This window comes from Helianthus annuus, chromosome 13 (assembly GCF_002127325.2).
Source record: "Helianthus annuus cultivar XRQ/B chromosome 13, HanXRQr2.0-SUNRISE, whole genome shotgun sequence".
NCBI lineage: Eukaryota > Viridiplantae > Streptophyta > Magnoliopsida > Asterales > Asteraceae > Helianthus > Helianthus annuus.
The window spans coordinates 91,213,284-91,229,576 of record NC_035445.2 but is presented as its reverse complement, the minus strand read 5'-3'; the positions used below and the strand labels follow the sequence as shown (position 1 = coordinate 91,229,576).

The following is a 16,293-nucleotide window of genomic DNA, read 5'->3' as shown; positions in this document are numbered from 1 at the left end:
GTTTGGGGCTTTAATTATTTTATTATAGTTTGAAATATTGTTGGGTTTAGTTAATGGCTAAGACTTAGTGGGCTATCTAGTTAGGATTTATAAGTGGGTAAATGTATGGGTATTTGGGTTTAGTTAGTTAGGTATTAAAAGTTATATAATTTAGGTAGTATTTTTTTAATAAGAGTTTACTAAAAAAATTAAAATATAAATTGATAACACTTTTTACCTAAGGGGTGCGGACGGAAAATTTCAAGGGTGCGGTCGAAAAATTCCAAGGGGTGCGGACGAAAAATTCCAAGGGGTGCGGATGGGATTTTCGACAGAATTTAACACTAAATTTTTTTTTCCCCGGGGGTGCGCCCGCCCACCTTAAAGTGGGCTTGGGTCCGCCCCTGGTGCTCACCTAAGAGGTGAGTCCCCTCTCTTACGCCCAACCAACCAACTAGTGCCACGTCAACTCCCCTCTAATACTCCCCTAACACCCCTTTTTGATGGCGGCACTCCCCTCTTAGGTGAGTTCGGTTTTTTTTTTTTATTAAAATCCGACCGGGGGTGTGAAGGTTGTTGGAAAAAAAACGGTGGTTGTGAAGTGTATCTGAAAGGGGGTTGTGGTTGAGCACTTGCACCGCTCGAACCACCACGAGACGGTTGCGAGCCCCGTCCCTTAGTTTTTTTCTTGGCCTCGCGGGGTTGGTTCTCCATTGCTCGGTGTGAAGGGGGTGTGGTTTGAGAGTATAAAAAATAAAAAGTGAAGTGGGTGTGGTTGGAGAGTATAAAAAATGTGTGAGAATAATATGGTTTGAGTGTAAAAAAATGGAGTGAATGAGATGGTTATTTATATATGTTTTAGAAAAGTGAATTTTTTTTTTTTTTTTTATTAAAATCCGACCGTTGCACATATAGCCGTTCCTCAATTCTCGTGCAAAGCCAGCGGTGAGTCCACACCGTTCTCATCCCCCGATTCGGGTCCCCGCGTTGATGGCGGCGGTGTTCCCGATCGGGGACAAGGCTCACCGCAACCACTCCCCGCGAACACCCCGTACACCCTTATTAACTGAAAATCTGAAATGAAGTTGACCCCAAAAAAACAGTAACTGAACATCTTCTCGGTAACTAAAAAGACCATATCATTTGTAATAGAAACCGATCTGTTACGAAAATCTGAAAGGAAAATGATAGAATGGTAAACTTCCTTGATTCTCATTAATTCAATAATCTCTATATATAATACAAGGGGCTCTCCTCTATTATAGGAAGAGATATTCACAATAAACATAATATCTTTACAATTCTCTAAGTCGTAGTCTATTACACCCCCGCAGTCGAAGCGAGAGAAGACCGAATGCTGAGACTGGATCTGAAATCATCAAACAGAACTCGAGGGAGACCTTTGGTGAAGATATCTGCTATCTGGTAGCGCGAAGGGATGTGAAGAACACGAACAGTACCACGTTGTACCAAATCACGAACAAAATGAATGTCCAATTCAATGTGTTTGGTACGTTGATGTTGAACCGGATTACCAGAGAGATACACGGCACTGATATTATCACAATAGACAATGCTAGCTTTTGGTAATGGACGATGTAACTCGAATAGAAGGTTTCGTAACCAGCATAGCTCAACAACTACATTCGCAACGCCCCTGTACTCGGCCTCTGCACTGGATCTAGAAACAACTGCCTGACGTTTCGATGACCAGGACAAAAGATTGGAGCCCAGATATATGCAGTAACCAGATGTCGAACGACGGGTGTCGGGGCAACCGGCCCAATCTGCATCAGTGTAGGCACGGAGGGAGAGATCTGTAAATGGTCCAAGCGTAAGACCATAAGAGGACGTGCCCTGAAGATAGCGAATAATGCGTTTCAATGCATTCCAGTGATCAATACGCGGGGAGTGCATGTGCATACAAACGTGCTGGACTGCATAGCTTATGTCAGGTCTAGTGAATGTGAGATACTGTAGAGCCCCAGCAAGACGACGGTAGCGTGTAGGGTCATCAAAAATGGGACTCGAGTTGGCACTTAATTTAGAGTTTGTGTCATCTGGTGTAGCAACTGGTTTACATGAGTGCATACCAGCCCGGTCAATGATATCCATAGCATAGCTCTGTTGGGATAGAAACATGCAGTTTTTCTGACGAGTCACAGTAATGCCTAGAAAATGACTTAACGGACCAAGATCTTTCATATCAAACTCACCAGCTAATCTCTGCATGAGCATAACCCGTAATGCATCATGTGACATGGTTAGAATTATATCATCAACATAAATGAGCAGATAGGCAATGTCACGTCCATGATGATAAATAAATAAAGAATTGTCACATTTGCTTTGTTGAAAACCAATGTTCAAGACAAAATCAGTAAACCGCTGGTACCAGGCCCGGGGGGCCTGTTTCAAACCATATAAGGATTTCTTTAGCAAGCATACATGATCCGGATGATGAGGATGACGAAACCCCATGGGTTGATACATGTATACTGTTTCACTCAGATTTCCATGCAAAAACGCATTTGTGACGTCCAGTTGATGAATAGGCCAAGACTGAGATAGAGCTAGTGTCAAAACGGTCCTGATGGTGGCTGGTTTTACAACTGGACTAAAAGTTTCACCACAATCAATACTAACCTGTTGAGTGCTGCCATCACATACCAAACGAGCTTTATATCGTTCCAAAGTGCCATCGGACCTAAATTTATGGCGAAATAACCACATGCTACGTATAACATGCATGTCTGGCGTACGAGGGACTAATTCCCACGTCCTGTTTTTAATACGGGCATTGAATTCAGTAGTCATGGCATTGTACCATTCCGTAGAGGACAAGGCAGCTTTGGGAGTTTTCGAGATGGGGGTAATTAGCTTAGCGTGTAGATTAAAGAGTTGTTTCGGTTTGGATATCCCATCCACGAAGCGTGTGCGAACGGTACGAGTGGGGGTGGGGAAGGCTGAGGTATAGAGGACGTACGAGGACGTCTGGAGTACGTGCGAAGAATAAGTGGGTTAGATGAAAAATCAGTTTGGTTGGGGGTTGAGTCGGATGATAGTGGTTCAGTTTGGGGAAGGAGTGGGCTGGAAAAATTATTGCCGGAGGAGGGATTGGGCTGAGTTGAAGGGTGGTCGGGCTGATCGTTTGAGGAGCTATTGGTGGGGTGAGGGGGTGTCGGGCTCGGTGGGCCTCGAGATGGGCTGTTGGAGGGGGGGGGGGGGAGTGCTTTGTGAGCCACGAGAAGGGCTGGTGATAAAAGAAGGGGATTGTATACGATTCCAATAAGTAGGATGGAGCTGGTTCATTAGGAAATCATAGGAGTGGGGAAGATGGATTCGTAAGTTTAGAATGGTAAACTTCCTTGATTCTCATTAATTCAATAATCTATATAAGACAAAGGGCTCTCCTCTATTATAGGAAGAGATATTCACAATAGACATAATATCTTTACAATTCTCTAAGTCGTAGTCTATTAGAAAACATACCTCACAACCATACTTAACCGATCCATGATCATCCCTGCTGAAAACCACTTATACAGGAATAAATTCTTACAACAAAAGAATAACAAAAACAAGACAAGTTTAGTTTAGTTGCAAAGAAACATGATTTTTTTTTTCTTGTTTGATTTGCTTTACCTGTAGATGACTCAAGAATAATAACTTAGCATTGCGTCCATAAACACATCCGCAGCTTCTCGCGAGTCCATCTCTCAAATTAAACAACAAAAAGCCTCATTTTCTCACCAATTACACTCGACCACCATTAAATAACACCAATACATAATATACAAGTAAAACCCGAATCATAAATAAAAAAATAAACACACACATGCACAAATCAACCACCAGCAGCAGTGGTGCACAGGACACATCGCATCCGAGAGCCACCCGAAGGGGTATCTTGGTCATTTTCATCGTCTTCATCCTCTATATAATCACCATTAGCGTAAGAGTTACTAGACGTGACTCCTGTCCCTTTTTGGGTAGTAATATTATTCGTGGAATCCGTTAAACAATGCAAGTGATACGCATGACAACAAAAGAAGACGATCATCGATGCACCCTGTATGGATAAGGAGTCGAAACAGATGCAACATCTTCCACCTGCTCGGGTTTTCGATTTGGCGTCCATGGATTTTAGGACCGGGGCTCGCTCCATTGGATTACTCCCTTCGTTGTTCATGTTGGAACGTGATTCTTGTTCTTCATTGCTGAGGTATATTGCTCGTCTTGCTTCTTTGTAATATTTTACTAAAAGGTTGACGATATCCGCCTGCCGATATCACGTTAACATATTATTAATGGTTGTAAAGTTGGCGGGTTGGGTAACGAGTCAATTAATATTAAATACATATCACGTTACGCATGGTAACAAAAACAATAGAGTTAATTGCGTTTTTCGTCTCTGTGGTTTGTTGAAAATAACCATTACAGTCCATTAGTTTAAAAATTGCCAAAAGAGTACCAGTACTTTCACTTTTGTAACAATTACAATCCACCCTCACTAACCCCATCCAATTATTCTGTTAGTTTAATTGAAATGACTTTCGAATAAACTAACAGAATAATTGGATGGGGTTAGTGAAGGTGATTCCGGTCATTTCGAATAAACTAACAGAATAATTGGATGGGGTTAGTGAAGGTGGATTGTAATTGTTACAAAAGTGAAAGTAGTGCTACTGTTTTGGCAATTTTTAAACTAATGGACTGTAATGGCTATTTTCAACAAACCACAAGAGCAAAAAACGTAATTAACTCAAAACAATATTATTTCAATAATAATCGGAAAATTTTAAATACCTTAAGTATATCATTACAACCGTGTCTCAGAGAAGTTTCCGTTCTGTAATCTGTGATAATCTTAACTAAACGGTCCCTCAGCCTGAAATTATTGGATCAAATTCTTTTCATCATATATAAAGATACCAAGATGCCAAAAACCATGAAAGTTTGACTTTGACTATCATAAGGATTAAAAATAAAATTGCATCAGACAAAAAAATATAATATCAAAGCAAGAAATAATTAATACGAACCGAGGGATTTCCAAACCATTTGGTACAATGTTGACGATATAAAGGGGGTCAAGATTGCCAACAGTATGCTCTAACAAAACACCAACCTGACGAGCAAAGAAACATGATTATATCAGAGGTCAGAAACACTTATTTTCCTAATTTTTAACCTTTTTTTGTATATAAGTAGTTTGTGAAGTATGGTAACAACTACAACATCTTTTCAAGAATAAATCCATTTTTTAAAAATGTAAAACGCCAATTTCATCCCTAAAGTTTGGCCAGTTTTGCGACTTTCGTCCAAAGGTTTGTTTTTCTGCATCTGGATCCAAAAGGTTTGAAATCTTGCAATTTTCATCCAGCTCGTTAACTCCATCCATTTTTCTCCGCTAAGTCAGGGGTATTTACGTCCTTTTTTTTAACTTAAAGGGTTTTGAATTCTTGTACATTATGCTAAATACCAAACTTAACGGAGAAAATGGATGGAGTTAACGAGTTGGATGAAGATTGCAAACCTTTGGACGGAAGTAGCAAAATTGGCCAAACCTCATGGACGAAAATGGCATTTTACTCTTTTTAAAATGAGTGAATTTCAAGGATTGTCCTTTATCTTTATACCTATTTTAAGGCGCTGTCCTTTATGTTCAAAATTGACGAGTTTTGTCCTTTATGTTCTCATATCATACACGTTTTGTCCTTTAGGCCTAACCCAGTTAGTTTTTTCAGTTAAATTTGGTCATGTGCTTTGCACATGAAGGCATTTTTGTCAATTCAAAGGTAAGTTGAACGTCAGATTTACAACTCAAAGCTTCTGCAACCTTTGAATTGACAAAAATGCCCTCATGTGTAAAGCACATTACCAAATTTAACTGAAAAAACTAACTGGGTTAGGCCTAAAGGACAAAACGTGTATGATATGAAAACATAAAGGACAAAACACGTAAATTTTGATAATAAAGGACAGCGCCTGAATATTGGTATAAAGATAAAGGACAATCCTTGAAATTCACTCTTTTAAAATAAAACAATTTAGAAGGTTTTAAGCTTTAATAATACGTAAGGAAGCTTGGATAGTGAAAGGAAGAAGTATGGTATATACCATTTCAGGTTTATTAATACATTGTCTAATAAGTTCTTCCCACAGGTCGTCATCATGCTGCATGCTAACAAACTCTACAGCCTGTAAAAGAAAGGTTACGTACTTACGTTATATTGTTATATCACTTTTTAAGGCACGGTTGAAAACTTGAAACTTAAAAAAGAAAAAAAAAATGTCAAGAACCTCTTTGATATCCCCTTGTTTGTCGATAATAACAGCAAGGGCTTGCTTTGTGTTTCCCATTCTTCCAAGAATGAAAACTTGCTCACTTAGTAAATTTTTATTAACGCAAACTTCATAGGCCTAAAAAACACGTTTTGGAAACATCATGATAGCATCGGAAAATAAAACATAGAATGTAGAAATTTGCAGTTGTTAATTTAGCAAACCTTTTCAAGCATATAATGTTGACTGCTACGCAGAAACGGAAGTAGCATTTTTTTATCGTATTCTGCGTAAAGCTCGACCTGAAGTAAAAAATTATCATTAATTCTGGTAGTATGATCATGCATTTAAAAGAAACTTTATCTAGGCCTGTAAATGAACCGAACGTTCAAGAACTCTTTGTAAATTTGTTCGGCGGAAAGTTTCGTTTATTTAATAAACGAACGGACATGAACACAATTTTTTGTTCATTTGATTAAACGAACGAACATGAACACACGTTTTGTTTGTTCATTTATGTTTGTGAGCGTCCGTTTATGTTCGTTCATTTGTGTTCTCGTTTATTTACATTTGTTTATGTTTATGTTCGTTTCATTTTAAATACATAAGTAGTTAATATTTATATAAATATTAAACATAAAATGAACTTTGTAACCGCTTAATATAATTGATTAGTAATTGGGCTTTCTAGTAATAAAAATGGGTTTTCCAATGGAATTTATCGCAATTAATCATTAAGTTATATTAAAAATTACTTTATGTTCATTTATGTTTAGCAAATTATGTTCATTTATGTTTAGCAAATTATGTTCATTTATGTTTCTTCAATTTATATTCATTTGTGTTGTTTATTGTTTGTTAAATTATGTTCGTTTAAGTTTGTTGTGTTCAATTATATGTTCGTGTTCGTGTTCGGTTAAAGTTATATGAACAAACATGAACATGCCTCTGTTCGTGTTCGTTCAGTTCATTTACAGGCCTCACTTTATCTAACAGTAATAATTTATACTAAGAAACAACTAAGATAAAAAATTGGTTGATCTGAATGTTAACACACCTGCATGTCATGAAAATCTCTGCCAGCATGCGGATTTACTTCAAACAGTGAATGCAAATACTCGTAGAGAAAATATCGGGAATCGCATTGCTTTTTTGAAGCCAGAAGTTGAGAAACAACTTCAGCAGGGGTAATTACGTCCCGGTACTGGATTAACAGTGAAACTGCACGCTTATGATCGATCTGCATTAGCTGGACAACCTGTAAATAATATATGAAAGATTCACAGGTCAGATGATCGCACAAATCGATGAAGAACATGATGTGTCAATTTCAGAAATTACAAAAAAGGGCATTTGATACTTCAATATAAAATAAATCACATGACATTTTCTCACACCTTTTCACGAACGGCATCATGCAAGTTATTCTTCTCAATAAACTCAAAGATATCTGGTTTCATAAGCTGAAAAAAAAGGGAGTAAATGAGTAATCATAAAGAAAGACCTTCACAAAACCCTATTCCATATGATGCAACTGTTCAAAATTAGAGGTGGTCATTTTGACCTGTTTCCTTATGCATGGGTCGATTTTAGGTTATGTTTTATATATCAAATGGGACCGAAAGTCGCCTATTAGTCTACTTTAAATTTATAAAACCTCCTAAATCCTTGTATTCAAGTAATAGATTCTTTCTATAATTTGTGATAATATAGTTTTTGTAATCATAATTAACCTGCTTTAATATAATTTATATGAAAAAAGAGTTCGTTGGAAACCCAACCCGTCGTGGTTTTGACAAAAATAAGAAAATGAATCGTCTCAACCAGAACCGGTATATAAGTGAGGTCTTACATCAGCATAAAGTGCAAAAGCTTTATCATATTGCCCATCAATTTCATATAACACTGCCAGTGCCTGACATGCAAAAAACCGAAGAGATTGAGTATGCTTATATTGTATAGTTCAAATGTGCACGCATGGTAACAAATAATATTTGCTCTTACCTCTTTGAGTTCATCACTCATGGATGACGTGTTAAGCTGGGGCTCTATGGCTGCAATGACGGGTAACGCAGAGTATATTGCAGGTGGCCAAGATTTAACGGCAGTTAAAAGATCCTTGTGGGAAGACGGAATTGTCGCCAGAGCCACAAGAGCAACCTGCGTTTTTCAAGCGGATAAATCCATCAAGGTAATCAGTTGATATGACGTTTGTAACGTTTATACATTATGGTATCCTTTTTGGCCCATTTACTTGTGAAAACGTTGATTAGGGTTGTGTTTTATCTCGAACTGGTCAAGTGGGTCTGATTAAAAGAAAATACTCCAAGTCCCAAAATTAATGTCCACATGCGAACTAAAATTTTGACCCAAGAAATGTGCACTTTAAACATCAATTATTAGCTGATAGAATGACAATTTTACCCCAGATGCATTTAGGATACCACTGGCTTGCAATATTTAGAGTAAAATGCCATTTTCGTCCCTGAGGTTTGGCCAGTTTTACGACCTTTGTCCAAAGGTTTGTTTTCCGCATCTGGATCCAAAAGGTTTGAAATTTTGCCATTTTCATCTGGATATTAACTCTATCCGTTTTTCTTCGCTAAGTCAGGGATATTTCCGTCTTTTTTGTTAACTTAAAAGGGAATTCGGTCATTTTCACTTTATGTAAACTCGCTGGAGATGTGTGAAAACGATAGAATTGCCCTTTAAGCTAACAAAAAAGACGGAAATACCCGACTTACCGTAGAAAAATGAATGGAGTTAACGAGCCGGATGAAAATGGCAAGATTTCAATACTTTTGGATCCAGATGCGGAGAAACAAACCTTTGAACGAAAGTCGCAAAACTAGCAAAACCTCAAATGGCATTTTACTCAAATATTTTTTATAAAGATAACTAAGGTAAAAAGGGAAATTAGTAAATAATTATTATCCATTCTTAAAAGTGGACTAACTAAACTAGTAACTTGGACAGCCCATTTTGACACATTTCAAGTTTTCAACTCAACCCGCTATAATCTCGTACCTCATAAGCGGTATCACGTAGTACTGGGTTTTCAGTTGGGATGTACGGAACCAGCACAGGAAGCTGACGGAGATGAGCAAAGTGGAAAACCCATCTGCGAGAGTCAAAACATTGTAATTTTTTTTCTTTTTCATAGCTTCACTTGCTGAAAATATATTAAAATAAACATATCAATTTGTGATCTAATTTAAAGAGAATGTCTTACCTCTCCCATGCTGCTGCAGAACCTCGCAGAACTTTGGGACATAAAGAAGCTGCTTCAGCATACTTCCTTTCTACAATCAAATGATCCAGATATCTTGACCCCACCTAAATTTTTCACAAGTTACGGTTATTGGTTAGATATAAACTCTATGTGCAATATATATATATAGGGGGAGGTTAACGTACAACATTCCTTAACATACGAGATGAAATTACGTACATTATAAAACTCAAAACCCTAATCACGCATGTTGAAAAACAAATAATCACGCATGTTTCAACATGCGTGATTATTTGTTTTTCAACATAACATGCGTAATTTCATCTCGTACGGAATATTGTATTTTACACTTTTATATATATATATATAGGGTGAGGATCATTTAGGAACCACCTTTTATCGCGAGAACCATGAGAACCACTTGTGAACACAACCAAAACTATCTTAAAAAGCTTAAAAAACACACAAATTCTTTTTTTATTATTTTTTCCATTAAAAACGCAACTTTTTATTAATAATTCTGTTTTGGGTGGTGGTGGGGTGGAGGGTTCATTGTTTGTTTTGGGTTTATTTTGTTTGTGTTCACATTAGTTCTCGTGGTTCTCTCCTTAAAGCTAGTTCTCGCATGAACCCTACCCTAGTTCTCTCCATAGCTGTTACACAATTTCTTTGTTACACACTTACACTAGCCACTAGGTGCTGACTAGGCAGTTTCTTTAGCCTTCAAACTAAGAAGAGTAAAATGTCATTTTCGTCCCTGTGGTTTGGCCAGTTTTGCTACTTTCATCCAAAGGTTTGTTTTTCCGCATTTGGATCCAGAAAGTTTGAAATCTTGCCACTTTCATGAGTTCATCCGACTCGTTAACTCCGTCCATTTTTCTCCGTTAAGTCAGGGGTATTAACATCTTTTTAGACATTTTTTATTAAACTAAAAACACTATAAGAGCATCCACAATAAGACCCACTAAAAACACCTAAAAACATGTCCAGTCAGCTGCCACATCAGAAAAACACCCACCCTTCAAAAACATCAAAAACCCACCCAATAAGAAAACACAAAAACACATAAAAACATTGCCACATCATCACCACCTTTTACATTTAATTTTAATTTACCACCCAACCCCCCACCCTTTGGCCCACCACCTCTTGACAACATGCTCGTTTATACCCATTCTTCAACAAATATGCCATCCAAATATGCCACCCAAATATGCATCCCACAATAATAAAGAATGGGTAAGGTGGACAAATGGCAAAAAACAACCCAAAAAAATGACCTATTGAGGATGGTCTAAGAAATAACACCTCTGTTGACTTTATTTCTTATAGTGTTTTTAGTTTAATAAAAATATCTAAACAGACGTTAATACCCCTGACTTAACGCAGAATAATGGATGGAGTTAACGAGTCAGATGAAATCATGAAAATGGCAAGATTTCAAACCTTTTGGATCCAGATGCAAAAAACACAAACCTTTGGACGAAAGTCGCAAAACTGGACAAATTTCAGGGACGAAAATGGCATTTTACTCAGCTAAGAATTAAAGTTGAAAGAAGTTAAAGAGAATACCTCATCAAGGAGCTCACTACGGCCTTGTCCAGCTTCAACGGCTGCTAAAGCTTTCTCGTGCCATCCGTGTTGAAGAAGCCAATTAATATGATCTTCTGCATCCCTGTCAATCAGAAGCATATTATCATTTTACATGTTTATTTAAAATTATTTTATAGATAGTTAATGGGTTACTAATTACTTGTTCTTGTTCTTGTTAACCCCTTTAAGATAAAACACGGCCCAAATGAACTCACCACTCACTCATAAGTAAATGGGTCGAAATCGACACCACTGGTGCATGATAAAAAAATAGAGAACATTTTTCCTTTTGTACATATGTGAAGCTCTTTCCGGTAGTTCAACTGTTACTTACCTAGGTTTTGCAATAACCACATCTTTTGGGGACACAACGTAGTATAACGGTTCGTCACCAGCTGCCCATTGACCCCCTGCATAGCTGCTACCTACATTCAAAATTTGTAAGCATCTTGTGCTATATGAAAATAACTAGAAACGAGCATGAGCAGGTACCTGTAAAAGGTACATGAGCAAGAGAGTAATCTTTCGCCTTGTAATGCTCAAATCCAAGCACAGGTAATGCATCTGTCGCCAACTCGTCATTGTTCCATGTCACTACATGCACTTCTGGTCTTTGTGCATTTCCCTGCTTAATGTATATCCATACATATTAGATGCATATCAGAGGACAGAAAGCCACCAAGAATGGACTATATTTACCAGTGCAGTAAATTTAACGGAACATACATACATGATACATATATGATGATAAATACCAAGCCCATATTAACACACTACTAAATGTTTTTACGTTCATGTATTAATATTTATTATCTGATATCATGACGGATTCCAGAAATTTCTTGACCAAGTACATGGTAGAACAGAAGGTCAACAGCTAGGCCTGTAAATGAACCGAACGGACACCTCATTTAACTTTAACCAAACACGAACATATAATTGAGCACATTTTTTTGTTCATGTTCATTTATTAAGAAAATGGGCATGTTAGTGTTCGTTTAGGTAACGAACACCTCATTTAATTTAACTTTAACCAAACACGAACATATAATCAAGCACATTTTTTGTTCATGTCCGTTTATTAAGAAAAAGGGCATGTTAGTGTTAGTTTAAAACCTAAACGAACAGCAAACGTAAACAAACTTAAACAAACATGATTTAACAAACAATAAACAACGCAAATGAACATAATTTACTAAACATAAAGTAACTTTTAATATAAATAAATTAGTGATTATTTACGATAAATTCCATCGGAAAACCCATTTTTATTAGGAGAAAGCCCAATTACCAATTAGTTATATTAAGCAGTTAGAAAGTTCCTTTTATGTTTAATATTAAGATAAATATAACTACTTATGTATTTAAAATGAAACAAATGAAAATAAACGAACGAACGTAAACGGACGTTCACGAACATAAATGAACAAACAAAACGTGTGTTCATGTTCATTCGTTTAATTAAATAAACAAAAAATCGTGTTCATGTTGATGTTCGTTTATTAAATAAACAAACATAAATGAACTTGCCACCAAACAAGTTTATGAACGTTCGGTTCGTTTACAGGCCTATCAATGGCCAAAAATTATGACAAACTAAACATCAGTCATCCAACTATCAAACCAATGTCCATAGTAATCCCTGACTGCGACCCAAAAGCCACCTAAAGATTACGAATCAGGCTAGAAATCATTACAGCATGACAAAAAAAAGTTACCTGCCGTGATGGAACACTGCTACTAAATTCCTTCTCTCCATCTTCTTCACCAGGTATATAAGCTAAAACAACTAACGAGTCACCAAAGGGAGCAACTCCCGATATGAAATAACTGGTTTGAAAAGACGCCACAATATCAACTTGGTTCATATTGGAGGTTGTAATTTGCCGATATGACCCGTTTACCCCCCTCGCTTGATTAGTTTTTATCGACGCAATTTTTATAGCTGTTCCCCAACCAATAACAAGAAGGGCATCATCCTGAATAGTGAATATCATACAACATGTTTGAATACAGTAACTACAAGTATGAAGTAACTAGTTTACTATATATCACTTATGTAATGAAATAAGAAATGTTTTGCTTACTTGCCAAACTAAGTGGGGAAGAAGAAGCTCGGGCCGCGGGCTTCCCCTAGGCCTTTCGATAAATGTAACACGTTGATCGTTAGCGGCATCGTAAACTTTCACTCCAGCATCGTTAGCCCATGCGATTAGACTTGTTCTCCATTTCACTGCATGTATTGGACCTTCTCCGGAATGCAAAACCTATGCAAAAAGATGTATTTTGTGTTTCAGTGAATGCAAAACCTATGTAAAAAGATGTATTTTGTTTTTCACATGATGGGTCAAAATGGGCTCAGGCCGGAAAGGGCAATTTTAGAAAAATAGGTCAAACAGTTTAGGTCAGGTTGACCCGTTAATCATCTATTTAATAGAACTAATGTGATCATAAAACTATATATATTCACTAAAAATTAATAAGAGTATATGTTATAGCTTTTATGGATTATTTTGTGTATTGGGATTATTATTTACAGATACAAAACAAATATATTATAGCTTTTATGGATTTTTTTTTTTTTCGAAACGGCGATAAATGACAAAATGCACTGCAAAATACCTGATCACGGTAGCCTAACCATTTTTTAACATTAAAATATAAATTTCCAGCCAGACCACCAGCAACAAATCTTCTAGATGCTTTCCTTGAATAATCTGGATCTAGTGCAATAGCCTTCATAGGGCGATGATACTCAAATTTAAGTTTCTCATCTGTGAAAAGACTGATAATAACTACAGACCCGTCGTCTGAACAGCTTCCAATGAATTCACCATCCAAGTCAAAGCAAAGATCATTGACTGCAGCAGTATGAGCCCTGAATTCCTTAATCTGTCAAGAACATCAGATATAATAGAGATTCAAATATGAAGAAAATAGTATTGATGTGAAAATTAATTAGAACTCACAAGCGATGTTACATGTTAGATATAGATATCTAGGATGCTCACAATTTGATGTGTTTTTTTCACATTCTTAAACAAACAAATTTATATAAAAATACAATAATATAACTTGGAGGATATATGGTTTTTGACTGTTTTCTCACAGGCCTTTTGAGATTTGATATAGCCTGGCCGGACTGAGTTGTAACAATTAAATTCAAGTCTCCATAGGACTTTTAGGTTGCACAGGGCGGGGGAGTGAGCGCTCACGGGAGAAGTCATCATGTAAAAGAGTATAATTAGAAATTCAATTATTCCAACAATTTACATACTTGGCTCTACAATGAAGTCATTATGCAAAAGGTTGTTGTTGACTCGTTGCAAAAGTACATTGCTAATAAGTGTCATCACCTTATGCAAATAAGAGTGAAATAAAACACATGGTAGATTATACATACCAGTATACCACATAGGCAATTACGTTATGAAAAAAACTAAACAGAAAACTAACAATTACTTTGAGACATATATAGAGAGTAATTAATCTTCACCATCCAACTTGTTTACATGCTTTATCTTTACCAAAGTTTAGTTGATATACGAAATGAGATGTCTATTTGACAGTGGTTTACAAATGAGAAAGGACAGCACTGTGAACTTACATCTGCAGAGAAATGTATATCTCCACCATCTGAACATTTTTCTAATACCGATTACAGTCTTAGTTTCAAGGTCAGTTTACTGTACTGTAGTGCTCATATATTTCTAGTTCTTATACGGGGTGACGTTTTGCTTCTTATTTTTGTTTAATTGCTTACTTTAGTCCAACTGTAAATGGTGATCATTACGTGCGCAGATTTCAATACAGAGTACAATATCTATCAAGCCCAAATTCAAAACTGACAGTTATGACTCAATTCTTGTCACCAAATGTCACACACATCATAAACCTCGTCTATGAATGTACTGTGCTACAGTCCTACTAAACATGATCTGCGTGTACCACTCAAATACAAACTGGAAGAAATGAGAGAATATTCAACATGTGTTGCACATGTTGGCGCACGCAGATGGCTAAGGACCGAATTGTTCCAGTTTACTATCACCAAAAACAAACATTATTTTAAAATTCAGTTCCAGACTGGGACAAAAAGCTGGGAACAAGTGTCCCATAATTGTTTTTTTTTTTTTCATTTGCGTTGAACGCGTTGAATTTTGTCCTGTAAACTTTATACGTTTACTTCATTTTTCAAGTAAACAAGTAACTTTTCGTCCCAATAACTCAATTTCTAACATGAATATCATTGTCATTATTACAGGAGAAAGATGAAAATAACCGAAGTTGTCAAAGATAGATGAACCTCGGTCCACAGTCAACCACTTAAACGTATACGCTGCACAGTAATCCTATTAACATCATCATCATCACCATCCACATTCATGTATCGGACTATATGAGTGCTCTGATCATTACTATACTGTGTCCCTTTAACAGTTAAGTGTTCCAATATCCCACTAATAAATTCAAATTCTCCTAAAAGCTTCCAAACAAACAACCAAATTCAATCAGGTATACAACCTACTAATCTCACAAACTCACAACAATACTAAACCTAACAACAATTAAGCTTCAGATCTCACATCAACCAATCAAATCAAATCAAATCAATCAAAAAACCTAATTCAACACACAACACAATCAAAATCCAAACCTACAAAACCTAAATTAACCAAAACAAAACACGATAACCATACCTGATTGCCTAAAAAATCGAGAATATGAACGGAACCGGCATGAGTACCGAGAGCGATCATGCGTTCAGCAACGGCAACACAGGAAGCAGCGTCACTGGATAACAGCGTAGGCACGGTGCCTCCCATTCGCTGGTACTTAAGCCTCGGTTCATCTTCCTCTTCATCTTCTTCTTCGTTGTTGTTGGTTTCGTCTTCGGTGTCTTCTTCTTCGCCTTCTTCTCGCTCGTCGTCGCCTTCGGTTCCGTTCTCTGATGGCCGAGGAGACATTGCCGGAAGATGTAGAGAGAGAGAGAGAGAGATGAGAGAGAGAGAGGTTGATTGATTGACTCTGGTGCGGTGTGGTGAGGTGGGTGATTGTGTTTACGCTTTTCTGGACCGGATTTGGGTGCTTTTGTGTTTGGATGGGTTCGAGTATGAAGACGACATAGATAAACAAACCATTTTAGTTGGGATCGGCAATTTATTAATTTAATTTTTTTCCTATTTATTAATTTAATATTT

At 36.9% G+C, this 16,293-nt stretch overlaps 1 protein-coding gene across 1 annotated transcript; it reads right to left on the bottom strand.

Moving 5' to 3' along the window:
* Positions 1 to 3,574: 3,574 nt before the first annotated feature.
* LOC110898591 (vacuolar protein sorting-associated protein 41 homolog) lies at positions 3,575 to 16,198 on the bottom strand. Its single transcript, XM_022145393.2, has 19 exons — positions 15,793 to 16,198; positions 13,715 to 13,984; positions 13,180 to 13,359; positions 12,811 to 13,071; positions 11,585 to 11,717; positions 11,427 to 11,517; positions 11,072 to 11,174; positions 9,500 to 9,603; positions 9,295 to 9,388; positions 8,272 to 8,427; positions 8,120 to 8,182; positions 7,665 to 7,730; positions 7,325 to 7,525; positions 6,492 to 6,569; positions 6,286 to 6,405; positions 6,103 to 6,183; positions 5,025 to 5,110; positions 4,789 to 4,870; positions 3,575 to 4,261 (listed from the first exon to the last, which is right to left on the bottom strand). The coding sequence occupies exons 1-19, from the start codon at positions 16,057 to 16,059 to the stop codon at positions 3,827 to 3,829; spliced, it is 2,871 nt and encodes a 956-aa protein (XP_022001085.1). The 5' UTR covers positions 16,060 to 16,198; the 3' UTR covers positions 3,575 to 3,826.
* Between the last annotated feature and the right edge of the window lie 95 nt (positions 16,199 to 16,293).

Excerpts from the sequence above, each read along its gene's own strand:
- LOC110898591 (XM_022145393.2), bottom strand. The coding sequence starts at position 16,059 with ATGTCTCCTCGGCCATCAGAGAACGGAACCGAAGGCGACGACGAGCGA. Across the intron at positions 9,604-11,071 it reads GTAGTGAGCTCCTTGATGAG|GTGGGGTCAAGATATCTGGA; the intron begins GTATTCTCTTTA and ends TGAAAAATTTAG. Across the intron at positions 4,871-5,024 it reads AATGGTTTGGAAATCCCTCG|GCTGAGGGACCGTTTAGTTA; the intron begins GTTCGTATTAAT and ends CAATAATTTCAG.